Source organism: Vicugna pacos, chromosome 2, assembly GCF_048564905.1.
Source record: "Vicugna pacos chromosome 2, VicPac4, whole genome shotgun sequence".
NCBI classification, from domain to species: Eukaryota; Metazoa; Chordata; class Mammalia; order Artiodactyla; family Camelidae; genus Vicugna; species Vicugna pacos.
The window spans coordinates 78,330,122-78,350,236 of NC_132988.1; the positions used below are offsets into that span (position 1 = coordinate 78,330,122).

Sequence of the window (20,115 nt, forward strand, 5' to 3'; positions counted from 1 at the left end):
TAGTAACTTATGGTGAAAAAGAATATGAAAACAAGTATATGTATATTCATGCATGACTGAAGCATTACGCTGTACACCAGCAGTTGACACATTGTAAACTGACTATACTTCAATTAAAAAAAATATATATATACACAAAAAGATAGATATATATGAGCTTTAGTGACTAGGCCACTGAGACCATGAGTGCCAACCTTATGTGAGTTTTGCCTTTGGAAATAACACCACCATCACCACTACCACCACCACCTACTACTACTAATGCTGCTGCTGCTAGTACTAAAATAAAGAGAAAGGCTCACATTACAGGATTTATATTTGCCCCATGTTACTTTTTCTCTGTCCCTCTTGGAATCCCTTCTCCCTCGCTCCAGAAAGCATCTTGGTTTCAAACTAGAATACACAAACCACATGCTTTAAATAGAAGCTTGACAGTTATCTATTACTTTCCATCTATATCTCTATGCAACCTCATTATATAAAAAGGTTACATGATTTTTTTCTCAAGGCATATAGATAATTAAGTGCCAGATTCAGAATTCAACCTCAATTGTTTATCTTATAAATAAATTGACGTCTTCCTGTATATCCTAAAATCTAATGATCTGACTTGATCATGCATCATGCCATGAATTTTGCTGAGAAATGAGCAATGCGAAGGAACATGAAGGTCTGTATAAAATTGCAGTAGTGGTCTTTGCTTACTGAATTCACATATCTAGGTAAGTTAAATTATTTTTCTTTTTTATCTCATTAGCTGAGACTTCTCAGTTTGGCTGAGCTTCAGGTCTAATCAGATCTACTTAATATTTAAGACTTTTCATGATTTTTCTAGTATTCAACATCAATATTTTATCTTCATTTTCAGGAGTTTAATGGTAATATGCCAGGGCCACATTTTCTAGAGAACTTCTCTTTCTTATTTGCCATAGAACAATATACAATGTTTCATTAACCATATACATGGCTGGCCAGAAAGCTCTTAAAGTGAATATCCTTTTAAATTTCTTCTCATTCTACTAAGTGTTGTTTCTACTCTACAACAGGAAATGGTGAGTGTAATGATTTTGGAGAGAAAGCAGCATCACTAGTTTTATCAAAGATGAAACACTTCCAGGGATCTTGAGGCTGACTTTGGCTACAGTGCCACCATGAAAGACCTGAAGATCATTATTTACTAGAAATAAAGGAACAAGGCAGAAATCGATTACTACGACAATAGATTTATGTTTCCATTGCTCTCTATATACATCTCTATTTGTCCTAACTTCATGGGGAAGATATTTAATACATAATGGAAGGAGGCTGTTGCTTTTGATTTATTTTTTGTTTATTATTTTTGGCATTCCATGGAGAAATTCTGGAAATCAATACTGTTTGTGTGTGTGTCTGTGTATTCCGGGCACAGCGTAGGTTAAAAGGTTCTGAAGGAAAGGAAACTTCCTCTACTTGATGAGTATTCTTTTAATAAGTAAATTATATTATGCACTCATTGAAGAGAGTTGATTTTCTTATATGTTTTACATGAGATTTTGAGCACAGATACAAAGGGTGATTTAGCCATAATCTCAGCAAGATAATGCTTTGTAGTGTTTAAGTTTTTAGACTGTCTCCCCTTTTCTAGAGCCCATGCAATGACTCTCACTAATCCTAGCTAATTTTCTTTTTAGCAATTTATTAAAGAGTTAGGATATATCTTAGATCCATGTGATGGATGAAGGTACAAATGCTGAGATGTATGGAATTTTAAATTTATTTTGAATGAATAAGAAGATGGTTGATGCTGTATAAAAGATAAGATGGACCCCTGTAAAAATACTTTATAATTGAGCACTTGGCCTTAAAAAAAGACAGGAGTCAATCAGCATGAATTTGTCAAAGCTATGTAAACAGGAAATTGTATTTAAAGGCAGGCAGGGATGTGTTTTTCTGTTTCACAAATTTATGACAGTTAGATAGAAACCCAGAATAGAATGCATGCAAAGAGAATGAAAATAATGACTGCTCAGTGTTATATAATTGTAGGAGAGAGTGGACAGAGCTGGAATGCTCTTAAGGACCCTTGAAAAACCTAATAAAAATAGATATTTGACTCAGATTGTTTTTTATTTTTGAAAACAGTGGAGTGACGTGGTTAAAAGAGTGCAGATTAAGGCCTAATCTGTGTAGGGGGAACCCTGAGAGGTACTTAGGTCAAGTCTTGGCACTGCACGTTTACAAGTGAGGAGACAAATTCAGAGAAGTTGCATAACAGCATTAACAGAGACATAAAACGCACATTTTAGGGATGGCAATTGATAACCAGCAGCAATAAGTCAGTTCCCTTTTGGATTTGTTGACTGTTAGATGTAGAGGAGCAGGCCCCTTAATGAAACTCAAACACAGAACCCTTCCTGTCTTTAGCAGATATGAGAACCGGAAGAAGAATTTCAGGCACAGGGGCCCCTTACCACTTGGCCCTGACCTGACCCTCAGTTTTACCTTCTCATGGACTTGACCTTCTCATGAGGTTTCCTTATGTGGAACCCCTTGGCCACCTCTGGGCCAACGGCCCCTGTAAAATCTACTACCCAAGCATGAACAGACCCTTAGACTTGGTGACCTCTAGCCAAGATGAGAAAGTCTTGGTTTTCAAAATTAAGGTCACTAAATACTAAAGACATAAGAAAAATAAAGAGAATTTATGGCCTCAGTTCGACGGGCGTGGAGACACTTCTGGAAGTAACATCACGATGGCTGCCCAAGGAGAACCTCAAGTTCAGTTCAAACTTGTACTGGTGGGAGATGGTGGTACTGGGAAAACTACCTTCGTGAAACGCCACCTGACTGGTGAATTTGAGAAGAAGTATGTAGCTACCTTGGGTGTTGAGGTCCATCCCCTTGTGTTCCATACCAACAGAGGGCCTGTTAAGTTCAACGTGTGGGACACAGCTGGTCAGGAGAAATTTGGTGGACTGAGAGACGGCTATTATATCCAAGCTCAGTGTGCCATTATAATGTTCAATGTAACATCGAGAGTTACTTACAAGAATGTGCCGAACTGGCATAGAGACCTGGTGCGAGTGTGTGAAAACATCCCCATTGTGTTGTGTGGCAACAAAGTGGATATTAAGGACAGAAAAGTTAAGGCAAAATCAATTGTCTTTCACCGAAAGAAGAATCTTCAGTACTATGACATTTCTGCCAAAAGTAACTACAACTTTGAAAAGCCCTTCCTCTGGCTTGCTAGAAAACTGATCGGAGACCCGAACTTGAAGTTCGTCGCCATGCCTGCTCTGGCCCCGCCGGAGGTGGTCATGGACCCAGCCCTGGCCGCGCAGTATGAGCACGATCTAGAGGTTGCGCAGACAACTGCTCTCCCGGATGAAGATGACGACCTGTGAGAAAGTGAAGCTGGAGCCCAGCGTCAGAAGTCTAGTTTTATAGGCAACTGTCCTGTGATGTCAGTGGTGCAGCGTGTTTGCCACTTTATTATATAGCTAAGCAGAACATGTGCTTAATCTTTGGGATGCTGAAGGAGATGAATGGGCTTCGGAGTGAATGTGGCAGTTAAAAAAAAACAACCTTCATTTTTTTGGACCTGCATATTTAGCTGTTTTTGGAACGCAGTTGTTTCCTCCCTGAGTTTCAAATATAAGACTGCTACAGTCACATCACAATATTCAGTGGTGAAATCTTGTTTGTTACTGTCATTCCCATTCCTTTTCGTTTAGAATCAGAATAAAGTTGTATTTCAAATATCTAACCAAGTGAACTCATCCCTTGTTTAAATGAGTGTTTTAAAACCACTAACGGAAAATTGTGCCATGTTACTATTTGAATTGCCTTTGCTTTTATCACTTAATTTGAAATCTAATAGGTGAAATTTTCATGTCTTAAAATATTCTGTACTTTTGAGTCACTACATCCAAACGAAATGACAGGTCAGCAGTGTTGTATTTGGTAAGTTGTTAAAAGAGGTGTAAATATTGTCAATGTAGTTAGGCTAAAATAATACCTACCCCACCTGCCTTTTGGCTTCAATAGTGTCACCTAGGGAAGAGCTTGTTTGAAATTTATGTTACCTGTCAGAGTAAAAGTGGTACATGTTTTAGACATTTCAAATAGGTATCTTAAGAATTACAGTTGCTTTTATTGCAAAAGTAATCCATATTCTAGCAAAACTTTTGAGTCTGATGAAACCGTACAAATGGTGGCAGGGACTTGAGGGATGTCTCATTGTTAAAAATGAATATAAACTTTTGTGCATTTGCTTTTTGTTTAATGTTACATGTTTAATGTAAAGTTGGTATTCTAGGAAGATGTTGGTGTTCACCTGCTGTTTCAAGTATTCCAAGCTTTAAAGATGTCAAAGATGGAGTCAATTGGATGCACCACAGCTGAAGATCTTCCACCCCTCAAAGGATGTTTGTAGGCGGTGGAGGGCACAGTCACAATGCTGCCACAGAGAAGTAGTGCTTAGAATGGCTTCTCGGTAACACGAAGCCGCCAAACTTGCCCTTTTGTTAGATTAATCATTATCTCTGTGGTTTCCACGTGTCAGCATGAATTGAGGCTGTCTTGCCTGAATTTGGTCCGACTGAAACCACACTGTAGCCATTAGAAATCTTAAAAATTAGAGCTATTTTTCTCATTTAAGTAGTTGACTAAAGTTCTATAGGTGTCCAATTAACCTTTAATTACTTTCCTACCTAAGAAGAAGGTAGGGAAGGCCCATTTTGAAATACATGTAAAAATGAAATATGGGTAAAATTGGGTACATTTTAATTTGTTAACGTACTGAATATATCAATGGATTCACTCAGAGTTGAGTTACTATATATGTTATGTGTAGCTCAGAACCAGATTTTAACAGATGCAAAGGTTTGTTCACACGATGAGGAGGAAACTTTTCATTCAGATATTTAATACGAGGGACATGTGTTGTTTGTAACCTTAATGTAGAGTGTGAGTATGACAGATACTGAGTCTTAAGTGTAAAAGTTAAATTTTGGAGGCTGCTTCATTTACGTGTTTAACAGGAGGTGGGAGAATTGACAAGTCATTGGTTGGAAGGAAAAAATGCTGCAAAATATATTGCTTCTACTTTGCCTAGAAAAAAAAAAGAGAATTTATGAATTGATACTAAAAAGAATGGGTTTTTGACTCCATTCTAGCTAACTTGTTCCCAAGTCTTAGATTTTTGCCTCAATATATATCTTGTTTTCTAGGACAGCTACAGTCATAGAAGTCAAGTGCACCCTCTCTGAAATTTTTCCTGATATCTTGCCTTTCCAGCTGCTAAGTTATTTTCACCTGGTGGACCCTGTTGTGATTTCTGCCACTTCAGAACTGGTTCTTGGTAATATTGCCCTTTTCTTTTTTTTTTTGGTTCAAGGATCAGAGAAAATTTCAAATTGACTCTTCCTTTGGAGTCCTGGTTTCTTATCTGAGAGACTGCTTTACTGATGGCTGATTGTTAGGACTGTGGTGTTGACCCTCTTTCCTCAAAGTATGATAATTCCATAACAATATACTCAGTAAAAAACTCACCATTAACTATAATGGGAGGAAACTTTCTTTCGCTTAGTGCCAGTGTGCTAGATATAGAGATCCAAAGAAAATTAGGAATGTGAATTTGGGGTTTAGGAACAGGAGTTATGTATTCAGGATTTCTCATGATATAGACGTAAGTCAGAGTGATTGGCACAGTTAAGATTTCCCTGGGGGAGTATTAATAATAAAATGCAGGCAGAAAGCAAAATCCTGAGAAATAATAAGGATAGGGGATTACTAGAAGACTGAGACAAGCAGAGCTGGAGCAAGTAGCAGTGTTGTAGAAATAGTGTAGTAAACGCCACATCACAGTCAGGCAGCATCAAGATTATAAAGGTCCACTGGGTTGTCCTCTGGAGGTAATTGGTAATCTTTGCATAAACAATTTCTAAGGCTAGGTAAGAGCTATAAGGTTGCTTGGAACTTTCTTTATCAAAATGACTCCTATTTGAAAATCAGTGAACATTTTTAGCTAAGATTTTTAAAAAATTATATATTTTTATTGAAGTATAGTCAGTTTACAATGTTATGTCAGTTTCTGATGTACAGCACAGTACTTCAGTCGTTCATAAACATGCATATATTCGTTTTCATATTGTTTTTCACCATAAGTTACTACAAGATACTGAATATAATTCCCTGTGCTATACAGTATAAACTTGTTGTTTATCTATTTTATATATAGTAGTATCTGCAAATCTCGTACTCCCAATTTATCCCTTCCCACCCCTTCCCCACTGTAACCATAAGTTTGTTTTCTATGTCTCTGAGTCTGCTTCTGTTTTGTAAATAAGTTCCTTTGTCTCTTTTTTCTTTCATATTCCACATATGAGTTATATATGGTATTTTTCTTTCTCTTTCTGGCTTATTTCACTTAGAATGACATTCTCCAGGTCCATCCATGTTGCTGCTAATGGCATTATTTTATTCTTTTTTATGGATGAGTAGTATTCCGTTGCATAAATATACTACAGATTCTTTATCCAGTCATCTGTCAATGGACATTTAGGCTGTTTCCTTGTCCACTAATTCAGAATACATTATTTATTTATCACCCACCAGTCCCTCAAGTTGGTTTAATTTGCATGTCTAGAGACACTCTTTCTATGTTTTGCTTTTATCATGAATGTTACTAAAAAGAATAGCCACCAAATACTAAGTATTTACTATGTGCATATATTGTGATTACGTGGATTATTTTATTTGATTCTCTCACACACAAAACAACCCACAGGAATTGTTATGCCCATTTTATGGAGTAGAAAACTGAGATTCTGTTCTGAGGTGGCAGGACAAGGGCTTGAATCTGGGTACCTTTGTAAGTTCTTGAGCTCAACCACTACTTATGCTGTTCCCTAATTATTTATATGATCAACTGTTAATACAATATGCCCTACACTTTTAAGTTGTGGTCCTTAGCTTGTGATTATTCAGCCTTCAAATTCGGTGCAATCATAAATTTAGATATAATAAGTAATTGCAATTTTGTTCTTAAGCTGTACATGCATCTCCATTAATCTTAATAAATAATTGAGATGCTTTTAAAAAAGATCTTAGGTACTCTATCTACTACTTTTTGAAATGTCAAGCTACGAGTAATAGTACGCTGTATGATATATTAAAGCATTCTGGAAATCAAGTTTTAAGTTCAGAACAATCACATATTTTAAGGAACAGAATGATGATTACTAGTATTTTCCCCAGCAAGAAGGAAATCCCAAATTCCTTCTGTTGATATTTATATTACTATGCATAAGATTCTACCCAATAGAAAGGTACATTTTTAAAAACAAATGCACTTTAATACACTTTGGAATATATTGGTTTGTGCATCTTATTCCATTTTAAGCACTAAAATAGCCTAGCTGTGGGTATGTTACATGATCTCATCATTTCCTAATCTCTGATTTACATTTTCATTGAGAGAAGTTTAAAGGTTTTAGGAAAGAGTGATACACAAATCTAAATAATGAAAATCTCAAATTTCTGAATGTTTCTGATTTTTTGAAATGTTTCCCTCATGTGGATATAAGAGATAAGGGTGTATTTACTGGAAAATAGGATCTCATAGGCCAAATGTCCAAATCACAACCATTTTGAAAATGTTTTCTAGCCTATTAAAATCAGAGTAGTTGGAGGAGCAAAAGTTTGGTAGGTAAAAGAAAAAGCTATCAGAGCAGAATGTTTTCTTTATTTACTCTGTAGGTAAAGAAAAGCTATTAGAGCAGAATGTTGACCAGAGTCCTGCTAAATAAATACATCACACACGAGCAGATCTTCCACTGCCCTCTGTGTGGCATTGAGGTCCACCTATTGGGAGTGTATCGGTTCTCGTTTGAACTGTGCAATCATAGTTCTAAAACACGCGCTAAAAGAGCCTTATATATCTTAGTCACACACAATAAAAGAAAAGTTGCCCTGACTTTATACAGAATCAATAGACAATGTCTTCTGAATAAAAATCAGGCATTCTTGGAAATAAAATTTTCTACTCCATATTCACTTTCTTCATCTTCATCAATGCTCTGCACCTTCAGCTACAAATTGTGGGTATTTCTCAGCCTGCAGTACAATTGCTTTCTTGCAAATCTCTTTTCAGGCCAGAGGCAGATCAGCAATAGGGCTCTGATAAGAGCAAATGACTGGGTTTTGAAACTCCTAAACCTCTGAAAGTCACCCAAAGCAGATGAGTACCAGCCCAAGCCCCCTCGTAGAACACGCTGACAGCTATCAGAGGGCTGACGTGAAAGTGCTGCTTGGGGCAAATGTCCCTCGGTTGTGTGAATGCTGTCCTTTCTTGTGTGAGGCTGGAAACCCCACTGCTTGCCGAGCTCCCGGGGGATGTGAACAGACCTGTCAGGTTGTCTGCGTCCTTCTTGCATCCCTACCACACGTGGGGTGCTTTCAGGCTGCAGAAGCTCTGAAAACACCAGAACTGGGTTCCAACATTTATCAATAACAATTTATAGCTGATATATAGCTTTCTGGAAAAGAGTAGGAATCCACTGAAGCCTAACGATGCAGTTCCCACAGAGGTTTTTCCAGGACTGGGATCAATGTCATCGGTGAAATTTATGGGGAGCCTTGAACCTCTCTGAGATGCAGGGGGCATTCTCTGCAACCTTTCTTGGATCCCATCAATTATGGTCTAATGAGGTCTTTCCTGCCACAGGAAAAGCCTCTCATTCTGACTCTCTCGGTGGACCTGTACTAATAAAAACAGCTGTTTCTTTATTCCAAGTGCAGCCCACTGAGGGAGAGGTCTCCAGAGGCTTCACTGACTTACCTATCAGGTTCTGACAAATCCCTGTGGTTTCCCTCCCTGGGTCTCTCTGCTCAGGTGAACCCTGAGGGCCAGACCATAGTTGCTGAGATCTCTCTGAGGTAAAAAACCTGTCCATAAAATATTTCACATTCCTGCATGTTTAAAACCCTCAAAACAGACATATTAGACTGAATACTATGGCAGCAAAGCATGTTTATGGAAACAACCCAAAGTTGCATAGGAGAGGTGTGGACTGTGGTATGTTGAATACAGGTTTGCTCTAAATTCTTGGTCTCCTCATCAGGGGTAGGGGTGGGTGCAGAACTGTGGGTGTTGAGGCCTTTGACTGCTCTTCAGGTCGATTGTAGTTCATCTTGATGGTGCCCTCAAGGTTGACTTTAGTATAAACTAAACTTATTAAAGACCATCTCCTTGAGAGGCAGATCCAGGGTCACTCTTTGGAAATTATTGATGGGATTCCAGCTTCCCTGAGAAAGCACTCAATCATTTAGGGAACATAGATTTTATTTACATGATGTACACATACAATAGACACTCACACACATCCACATTTATACGCACACTTGTCCTTGTAAAGGTACACATATTATACACATACATGTGTGTATGAATTCCCATGAGTTTTCAGAAAGATGTTTTAGGAATGTTACATTTTAGGAATAATACATCATTACTTGTCATGCTTTTTCTCTGGATGAATAATGCTTTATTTTCTTAATGTGATCATCGAGGCCTTAGGTCAGTAATGGGCTGCAGACAGAAGCCAGGCTTCCTTCTAAGACTTGATTCACATCTTTGATTCACAAAGATGTCTCAGTCTGCAATACAGTCTTCTGAAGTAAAGTCTGGTTTGGGAGAAAATCTAGCTGGGAAGAAATGGGAAGATCCCACTTCATCAAGGCACCATCTTGTCCTTTACTATCCTTAAACATCCTGATTGCTAGTTACTCTACTGTGGATCTTACACTGTTCAACATTAATAATTTTGGTGTCAAATTTAATATCATGAAGGCTTTATTAAATGACACAATGGTGAAGACATAGGTGAAGCCAGTTTAAGTTCCTGTGTAATTTCCTACGGCTTCTGTAACATTACCACAGATTGGGTGGCTTAACACAACAAAAATGCCTTCTCTCACTGTCTGAAGGCTGGGAGTCTGAGATCGAGGTGTCAGCAGTGCTGTGCTCTCTCTGAAGGCTCTAGAGGAGAGTATGTTCCATGCCTTTCTCTTAGCATCTGGTGCTGCCAGCAATCCACAGGGTACCTTTGGTGTTCTCCCTGTGTCTGCCTGTCTTCTCCTCTTATTATGAGGGCACCAGTCATTCTGAATTAAGGGCTCAATCTAGTCCAGTATAACCTCATCTTAACTAATTACATCATCAGTGACCTTGTTTATCCAAATAAGATCACAGTCTGAGATTCCAGGAAGGGCATGAGTTTTGGAGGGATGCTATCCAACTCAATTCAGTACCTAAGGGGGTATTATGATCCTTCATTGAAACACTCCTTAATGCATCAAGTTAATGTAAGAACTTGTTACTTAGAAGAAAATAGGAAAGGTAAATATTGGGTGGAAGCAAGATGAGGAAATTAAAAATGTCAAAAACAGTAATGTTCAATGCAGTAGCCACTAGCCACCTGTGACTATTTAAATTTGAATGAATCAAAATTAAAATGAAAACTTCAGTGTCTCAGCCTCACTAGATACATTTCAGATGCTTGATAGCCACATATAGCTAGGAACTACTCCATTAGACAACACAGAAATAGAACATTTCCATCATTCTGTGAAGTTCTTTTGGACAGTTCTGGCCTAGAACCCATTGTGCATAGATTCTATGGTGGAGGTTCTCAGGAAAGGTGAAGGTAGGAGAAAGGCCTAGGAGTAATGTTATAGTGGAAAGGTAACTCTAAAAGAGTGGGTGAAGGTGAGGCAAAGCATTTATATTATTATATGTTGTGTGAGGGAACTCAACCTCTGGTTATGGCTCTCATCTCTTGACCCTAATATTTTGTCTTGCGGAGAGCACGTACTCACAAAATATTTGTTGATCCATTGAAGGAAAAGATGAATACTTCAGTCAGGATGGAATGTGTTGAGAATGCAGTGTTGTTTAGCAAATATCTATACGCCGACTTGCACTTGACGCATGGGGACACCTGCTTCTCATGCTTTGCTCTTTCACCAGCGCCATCTGCACTCTACTCCCAACTCACTGGGTTCCCTAGGAACACAGACTGCCTTCTCTCCCTTTCAAAAAAGCATAGAGTGACATCGTTATTTGTACCCTTTGCACTTGTGTCGGTTCAACGATTTCCCTTATGACTGTCGTTATGGTGCCTTCCTATAAAGACACTAGCCACTGCTGTGCATGCCTAAAGCTCTGTGGCAAACCCTTTCCTGACAACCTTTTGTCTCCCTAGAAGATGAGAAGAGCAAATTACAATTGAGTTTGAAAGGGTTATGTAACTTACCTTGCCCCCAGGGCTTTGACAGCCTCCTGTTGCAGTTCCCCCTGACTGGAGGGTTGATACAGCTCATTTTCCAAGTCTGGATTTACTGTGATCCCTTGTCACAGCTCTGTGATGAGGGAGGAGGGAAGGGAATTTTCATTAGTGCAGTGAATATTCGTAGTGGCTCTCGGTAGTGATCCTCCAACAGATATACATACACATACACACACACACACACACACACACACACTCACATGTGCTGATACATCCCTATCTATGGTCGTCAATATAGAGAGCAGTTATTCTATAAGTTCCAAAGCAAGTTTGGAAGACCTCCCCCTAATTTCTCCTATTTTTTTCTCTCAACTCAACTTTGATTGTGATGTAGATACAAAGAGGAAGGAACACTTTTATTTAATATTGCATAACACTGGGGAAACCAATAAGCATATTAAGTAAATAAGTCACCAGGTTGTTGCCTTTTGAAAGTGTTTTGGACAGTATATCTTGTATTATTTGAATGCAAAGGACTACTATTATACAGTATGATGGAAATACTGTGAATGATGAGTAGAATAAAATATTTATCAAATAACTTGTCTCAATTTCAAAAGCTGACAAAAAACTTCTAATTTTCTTTTTTTGGATAATGAAACAAATTTTTCAAGTTAAATTCAAAGCATTCAAAATTACATTGATGGAAAATAGATGAATTGTTACCTGGTGTCAGAGGTGGGATAGGAGTTGGTGTTGACAGCAGCGGGGCAGCAAGAGGGTAAGGGAACTATTCTATGTCTTGATTGTGATGGTGGTTATATGAGTATATGTAATTACCAAAACTCATCCAACGGTGCCCTTGAAATAAATGACTTTTATTATATGTTAATGTCTTAATTAAAAAGTTAACAAAAACTCAAGGCATTCAAATTGCAAATCAGAATTTACAATATCTAGAATGAGTTAAGGAATAAAGGCTTTCAAAAATTAAACTATAAAAAATTTTACCATAGGGGATGTTTTTCAAGTCTATAACTAGACTTGAAATGAGAGTTTTTCTTATGAAATACTGTTTGGGTGAAATTGACACCATAGCTAGATGGCAGAATTATTAGACCTCTCGGGCACACAGAAGAAGGTTTCCCTTGCTGGGCCCTGCAGTTGATTGGGGCCTTTAATGGGTTCAGTCCAATGGACTGTTACTGAGCTTGACATGTACACAGTAAAAAGCCTCCACATGACCCACTAGCTCTCTTGCTTTCTGCCTCAGCAATCTGGAAGCCACCTGCTGAGACGGCAGCATTGCAAGAAGACAGAGCCAGTCTCAGCCAAAGACACTGTGACTTTCTGGGATGGAACCACTTTACCAAACTGCATTGGACATGTAGCGTAAGCTAAAAATGAACTTTTGTTATGTGAATGGATTGAGATTCAGGGGTTAAGTTGTTACTGCAATTTAACATAGCCTGTGCTGACTAGAACAATATGTTGCCATGATTTTGAAATCCTCAAAGAGTTTAATGGTCAGGGGTCATTTAAAGTTTGCCTCACTGGAGAGTCTGGATTTTGACAACCATACTACTAGTAGGCACTGTTGATAAAAGAGGAATTCAGTTGATGACCTTCTACTTGGTGATTCACATGTGAGAAGAGAGAGACTGGGCACTAATAAGCCGAATAGACATTCCCGTATGTCTTCACCATCTGGGTGTCCTGGGATATTGTGAGATTACTTACTAATACCTTCATCAGAGACAGAATTCACCTGGAAACCCTTGACCTCCAGGTTAAAATACATAAGGTATGAGCCTAGTGTTTCCCTAATAACATGGAGCACATAAGACAGAGCAGAGAATTTATCAACTGACTTAGAGTTCAAATTGAAGGCTGCTTGCTTGTCCCTTTCTTGCTGTCTGTGAATTCCATGCACCTTACCTCCATCACTACTTTACTACTTTTTACCATTTTATATCAGATCATTAAAAGATAGGGTCTGGTTTCTCATAAAAAAAATGAATTCTTGGCCCTGTTGAAATTATTGCCTCTTCTTTTAATCCAGCATTCCTAAGTCTATCAGCTGGTGAAATCTTTTTATCACTGTTCACAACTCCTCATTACTATTAGTAAATATTCAAATGTCTTAAAAGAATTTATTTTGGAAGGAACACTGGCCTTTGGGGAATATAACTGAAACACCAGTCCAGCAAATTACCAGCAGTACAAAGTAAAACCAGTGAAAGAATGTATTGATCAGAGAGACAGGAAGAAATATGCAGTGAGTTTTCCTGAAATAGAAGAATGGCAAAGGATAAAGTCAGAGGCAGTCAGGTGGAGAAAAGTACTTTTCTAATAAGAGAAAAGACAGTTTTGTAGGTTCATGCTGTTGATAGAGAAATAGACTATGTGACTATAATCATTCTCTTTTGGTCTCACAAGGAGAAGCAGGAAAGGAGATGGAGGGGAAACAGTGTTTTTCTTTTCCACTGAATCCCTTTTTATTTGGGATGAGGCACTGAACACCAATGAAGAAGAAAGCCTGTGGCAATTAAAACTTCATCTTGCTAGAAAAGTTGAAGTCATTGTCTGGAACAAGAGAAAAATTACAAGGCAGAAGGTATGCAGTGAATTTCCCTTCTGCCCCTCTCCTATATCCGAGATACAGGGCAGTCCAGTACATATGTATTTGTTTCTATACTCTTTATTTTAATGAATGATTTTGAAATAAAGAATTGGGATGCATTAGAATGGATAGCACTCTGGGACTCTTGCTTGAACTCATTCTTCTGTTGTTGCTCTCTATGTAGGGGGTCACCTTCAAGCCAAGCCCCACTAAAACACATTTAGAACAATCACCGAGTTAGAGTTTCTCTCCTGCTGCTTAAATATCATGTTAATATTATGTACTACTCGGTAATCTGTCTAACCAGCTGTAAATATTTATAAATTAGTCTAAAGTTTTATGGATTGTAAGTGTAGCATACTCAGGAGTAAGAGTGAGTTGTGCAGTGGCCGGGAGAACCAGGAGCTTCTTCCTCAAAGTCAAGGCAAGAGTTTGTTTTTTGTTAATGAATCTACAATTTGTATAAATAAGAAAGCTGTTAGGGCCTGTGTTGTGAAAAGTAGGTAAGAATCTTCTATAGTGTTGAACAGGTGGAAGTGGTGTGGGAGGGGTGGGAAGGTGGGGCGGCGGGGAGGGCATCAGGCATCTGGAGGCAGGTGGGAGAGGGGGTGCAGGAGGGCCTCATCCTGCAGTAAAAGAATACTAGCTGCTGCAAACAAACAACAGCAAAACCAAAACACAAACCAAAAAACCCCAAAACTCACTTGCAATATTTCATCATAATTTGGAAGAAATATCTGGAAAAGTTTCAGGGTAAGACAAAACTGATTTGGGGTAAATATAAGTAATATCTAAGCTGGAAAAAAAGGATTGACATCTTTTAAAGTACACTATCTTCACTATTTTATTTATTCATTTTTTTGGTTGGGGGGCAGGTGATTAGGTTTGTTCATTTGTTTATTTTTAGAGGAGGTGCTGAGGATTGAATCTACGACCTCATGTGCTTGAGCTATACCCTCCCCCTTCATCATTTTAGTTAGGTACATTTAGCAAAAGTTATAAAAGGGTTTCTAGATTTACTTTGTTAAATTAATTAAACAAGCGTGCCATTACACTGAGGTGACACTAATGCCTTAGCAGCCCTCATAAGCAAATGCCAAAACCTCAGCCTGTAAATATCTCAAGGTTGAGAGATGGAAACTTAGGACAACCAATCACAAACAGCCAACTAGACTTTCCAAAAACAGTGCAACCACTTAAGCTCTAGCCAATCAAATAATTTCCTTGCTTTGCTTTCCTCTCTTCTCTATAAATGTCTTAGCATAAGCTCCTGTTTGTTGAGTGCTTCTAACTACTTCCTGTCTGGCACTGCCTGATTTGAATAGATTTTCACTCAAGGAAACTCTTAAATTTTTTAGTATGCCTCAGTTTGTCTTTTAACACCTTATAACCTCAGTTCCCCAGCCTGATTTTTCTACGAAGGTCTTAATTTGGTCAGCTGAATTCTTCCAGCTACAGCTCCTCTTAACCCCTGTGTTAATAACTCTCATTATTCCTAAATCCATAGAGTAAAATACATGTTTTGAGTTTCAGGAAATTTGTTAAGTCTCATTGGCAGAGTTTTAATTGCATCCCTTGCGTATTGCGTTTCTTCATTCTACAATTTAATCAGCCTGGGATATAGCAGCTTGTTCTTAGTCTAATAAAAGAAAGGAATGAAGAATGTTGTTCAGGGTCAGAAAACCATGGGGGAGCCTCCTTAAGCCTTTTTGGCCAACTAATTCTTAGGCAGATTCTTACCCACTTCTTGCTTGCTTCCTGTGCCACGTTTTTTGATCCACATTCTTTCCCTTTACAAGCTGCTACTACCCATATTTCCAACTGACTACAAAATAGGAGAATTCTCTTCTCTCTCCTTGCCATACTCCACAGTAGGTATACTGGACTTTTGCATTTGAAGGATTTGCCTTTAATCACTGTGAAGAAATAGAGGTACAAAAATAACAAAGATGGATGAAAGACAGCATTATCAAATCTTATAAAGCCTTCATAGTGCTTGTTCCTGGTCTGTAGTCCTTTACTTGATCCCTCTGATGCAACTGCAGAAGCATCTGATGCTGGAAGTCTCTTGATGGTCTTCCAAGCCTGCCCATCTAGGTGGAATGTGAGATCAAGCTGCTCAATTGTAGCCCTACAGAGATGTGGGTTGGCACCACTCCAGAGCCTGGTGAGAGTCTCAGTCCTTTTTAGAATCTGTGTCCCAGTTTTTCTGCCCACTCAGTTCATCTGCTCTGCCTTGTGCCAGAGGTCCTTGTGGGATTGGCTTCTAATGATCTCAGCCATCCTTGCAGTCCTTGCCAATGCCTCCTTGCCCGTCCGGGAGATTCCTCTAGCTGAGAAGGCCCTTGTCTGTTGCGTGTCTGTCTTACCTTTAGGAATTCTTTTTCTGCATTTCCTGCACTGATCCGAAAGTTTCTTGTGCTAAGCTCCCAGAGCATCCTTTTCTTTTGCCTGACTCTGACTGGCCATCACCACAGCAAAGGGTATTGACCAGGTAGTGTAAACCAAGCATTGAGCTAGACACTTTACATTGGGTATCAATGTCCTTTTGGTTTTTCTTCATATCCAGCAGCTTGTTGGTAAGGCTGATGTTACCTTTAATATAAGCAGATTTCTCCGTCTATTATTCCAAGCAAATATCTGAGCGTTATCTTTAGAATGGGTGTGTGATTGTAAAACTGGTTTTATAGCCATCATGCTTGCCTTGTCATTTTCTCATTCTTATAGTATTCTATCTCTTAGCAGATTTGTCCCTTTCCTCATTCAAAGACCTCATACATTTTCTTGGACTTTTTAATGGATTTTGCTTCCTAGTTCAAGGGAACTCACCAGTTCATAGGGTCCTCAGAAAAATGCCCTGAACCCACTGAGTGATTTAACTCAGTGGTTCTCAGATTTTAATGTGCATGGGAATCATTTGGAGAGTTCTTGTTACAAAGGCAAAGTCTTGGGCTCCATTCTGGTGTTTATAATTAAATAAACCTAGGCCCAAGAATTTGTTTTTGACTATCATCCTGGGTGATTCTGATGCAGGTGATATGGAACTCCCTTCTTAGGAAACTGGTTTGAACTTCTTGGTTCTAGTTCTCACCTCTGTCCACTGCCTTGGGCTCTCTAGTGGTCACTGCTTTTGATGCCCCATTCAGTTCTATTAGGCAGATGAGGTTTATACAACCCAGTGCAAACGGATAAAGTCTACTCCAGGCATAATTTCCACCCGGGAATAGAAGGCTTTCCTTTCTCCCTCTCACAAATATTTTCCAACATACATTCAAAAAGGTGAGTAAAGTATCTGGAGATAAAATAATTTTTTAAAATGATTTTCAAGGTACTATTCAAGCCAACAAATAATTAATTTTACTCATATTAAAATATTGAATGTGTACTCATTAAAATTGTTTAATTATATACATTATGTAATTCACATACACAAAGTACAAAAGATAATATAAAATAGATGCATAAGAACTCACACTTTTATATTAACACCTTAACATTTTACCACATTTTAACAAATCTTTAATGTCCATGTTTCAAAACTTTTACCACATATGTTCTTATCTGTAAACAGCAAATAGTATTGCTTTGATCACTTTTAAATTTTACATAAATATATATATACACCTTTGTAGATTTTTAAAAGTCAACATTGGTTTTGATATTTATATTGCTCCATGTAAACCCAATTCAGTTATTTTAACTTCTGTGTAGTATTCCCTTTTGTAGACCACAACTTATTATTCTCTTATTGATGATTATTAGGTACTAACCATTTTCTTTAGCTAATAAAAATACCCTTGAATCACACAGGCTAGAGTTTCTTTAGGTTATATTACCTAGATGTGACATTGCTATATTATAAGACCTGTGCATTTGTAATTTAGATAGTGTATATTTAAAATAAAAGCCAAAAGTAATAATCAGACAACTAAATCTTTTTATTTTATTTTATTAAAAATTTACATTTCAACAACCTACTTTTTGATAATCTCTACTTTATACAATCATTCTGTCAGAAACTCTTTCAGTGTTGTAATCAATAGGTATGTATAATTTTTTATTCTATTTTCTCAACGGAATTGCATATAAATATTTAATTTATTCAGCACATTCATTAAGTGCTTAATTAGTGCCTCCCGTGGGCCAAGCTAGCTTCTGACGACAGAGAAAGAAATCCTGGACTTCTTAGATCTTTCATTATTTTCACATAATCACACAGAGCATAACTTTATCACTTACATTGTAACTAATATTACTTAATATTAATATGCTATCATTTGCTTATTGAACTCTTTAGGGAATTGTGTTGGTTTTAGAAATGTCTATATACATGACATCCATGTTAGAGTTAAGAACTGAATTAGACTAACATGATATTATCATGTCTATATACATGACATCCATGTTAGAGTTAAGAATTGAATTAGACTAACATGATAGTATATGTCTGTGATGCTCTGTACAACTATAATGCTTGACTTAAATAGGTCAGAGCTCAGCTATTGTCATTAGTAATAGTCCATGCTCCCCTTTTCTTTCCATTCACCCTCTGCAACTCTCTGGACTCAGATGTGGTAGCACCCAGACTGTTAAGAGTAGTAATAAATCTGGACTTTGGGGTAGATCTGAGTACTGGCTCCTTGGCTTGTGAGATACATGAACTTGGGCAAATTAATGAATCTCTTTGTGTCTCATTTTTCTCTTCTTTAAAATGGGGATAATAATACATCCAGCTAATACTTGGAAAAATTCTTCAAATAGTGAGTACTAGCTCTGGTTAAGCGGTAAAGCTCTGGCTTTTAAATGTCAGGTTTAATTTCCTAAAGCAAGTTTCCTGATGGATATACCGGGAGATTGAAAAATTTCTCCCTGTGGGAGAAAAATATGACTTTATTTTCCTTGCAAATATGACTGTTTCCTTTGGGCTGAGGTCCATCTGTCTGGGTCAAGCTTAGAAAGTCTTGGCTCATTGGAAGCTGTTCTGTTCTAGACACACTTCTGTCTGGTGTCTGCCTGAAGCTGTGATTTCTGTGACTCTAGAAAGAAAAGAGGAGCCCGATAGGTTCCGCACACATGTATACACGCGCAAATACACACAGTCCACACACAGTGCACGCAGGAGAGGGAAAGATGGTTAAAGAAGAGAACTAAGTCAAGAAGTTGTTAGTGAGAATAAATCATCCTTTTGAGTATTTGGTCTAATAGTTCAGCAGGTTGTTTCCAAAACGTAAAAATCAATCAATTTCGTCACTGAGCTGCTTTCACTACATGTAAATACGCTGGTTATTTGTTCACACTCCCAGGCCAAATAATCTAACGTAGAAGGAAGTATAAAGTAACAACCGATCTTAACAAAACCAACTTCGAGCTCACTTCTCCCTTAGAAGATGACCATTATCACCCATTGCTTCCCTCCCCCTTTTCCTTTCTTCCTGCCCCCTTTCTCTTCTCTTTACTCTTACATACCAGAAAAACTTCTAGCCATGGGGAAAATGAACTAATATAAATGCGCCTGCATCTATTTCTTCCCATTGCTGTTTGATTTCGATTCAGACATGAATCACAAACATGGTGCTAGCAAGAGTAAAGGAGCGCATTCTGTATGCAGTGGGCTCCTATGAAGTCACTGATTAATATAATTAAAAGCCCGAGTTAATTGCATTACTTTCCATTAGCTTTCATTGTATACCTACCTTCCCAAGACCCGACTACCCATCCCCATGGGACTCTGGTCCCACGTTTATCCAAGTGAGATGGCTGCTTTCAAAACCGAACCTTTCATCAATCCCCTATTAATTAGCTAAATGCCGCATCGGATTACGCATTCATGGCTGCCGGCTCGGCGGGAGCAACCGGAGAGCAGAGCTCACGGTCCTCTTGGCTCGTCCGCCAGCCTGGTCATTGGTATTCCAGGACAAGTCAGCTTACTGTAATTTGAAATTGGTCTGCCGTCCCATTAGGAATCTGCCCGATCAATACCAAGTGAATTAGAGTTTCAGTGATCTGATTAACTCCCCATTATATTCTACCCTGGCTGATTTAGAATGCATGATGAGACAATATTCCAGTTTCTTTGCTTTATCCCAGTTTAAGTGAAATATAGACATCTAAGGAAGCAGTGCCTGTGCATTTGATTTGGCTCGGCTGTAATAAAGTCAAACACCATGAGTATCTCCCTCATCAAGAGTCTTAAGTGACTGAGGGCTGCCTCCTGCACACAGC

The 20,115-nt window shown here is 38.3% G+C and overlaps 1 protein-coding gene and 1 long non-coding RNA gene across 2 annotated transcripts in view; both read left to right on the plus strand.

The window, feature by feature from the left end:
- Positions 1 to 2,690: 2,690 nt before the first annotated feature.
- Positions 2,691 to 3,745, plus strand: LOC116282961 (GTP-binding nuclear protein Ran-like). The gene has a single exon (XM_072942554.1). The coding sequence runs from the start codon at positions 2,733 to 2,735 to the stop codon at positions 3,381 to 3,383; it is 651 nt and encodes a 216-aa protein (XP_072798655.1). The 5' UTR covers positions 2,691 to 2,732; the 3' UTR covers positions 3,384 to 3,745.
- A 6,956-nt stretch (positions 3,746 to 10,701) lies between these two features.
- The window catches only part of LOC140700265 (uncharacterized), a 48,371-nt gene continuing 38,957 nt past the window's right edge, over positions 10,702 to 20,115 (plus strand). The window contains exons 1-2 of the long non-coding RNA XR_012078642.1: positions 10,702 to 10,750; positions 12,544 to 12,662. This is a non-coding gene — a long non-coding RNA (uncharacterized lncRNA). The remainder of the gene's footprint in view (positions 10,751 to 12,543; positions 12,663 to 20,115) is intronic.

Coding starts and splice junctions, on each gene's coding strand:
- LOC116282961 (XM_072942554.1), top strand. CDS start 2,733: ATGGCTGCCCAAGGAGAACCTCAAGTTCAGTTCAAACTTGTACTGGTG.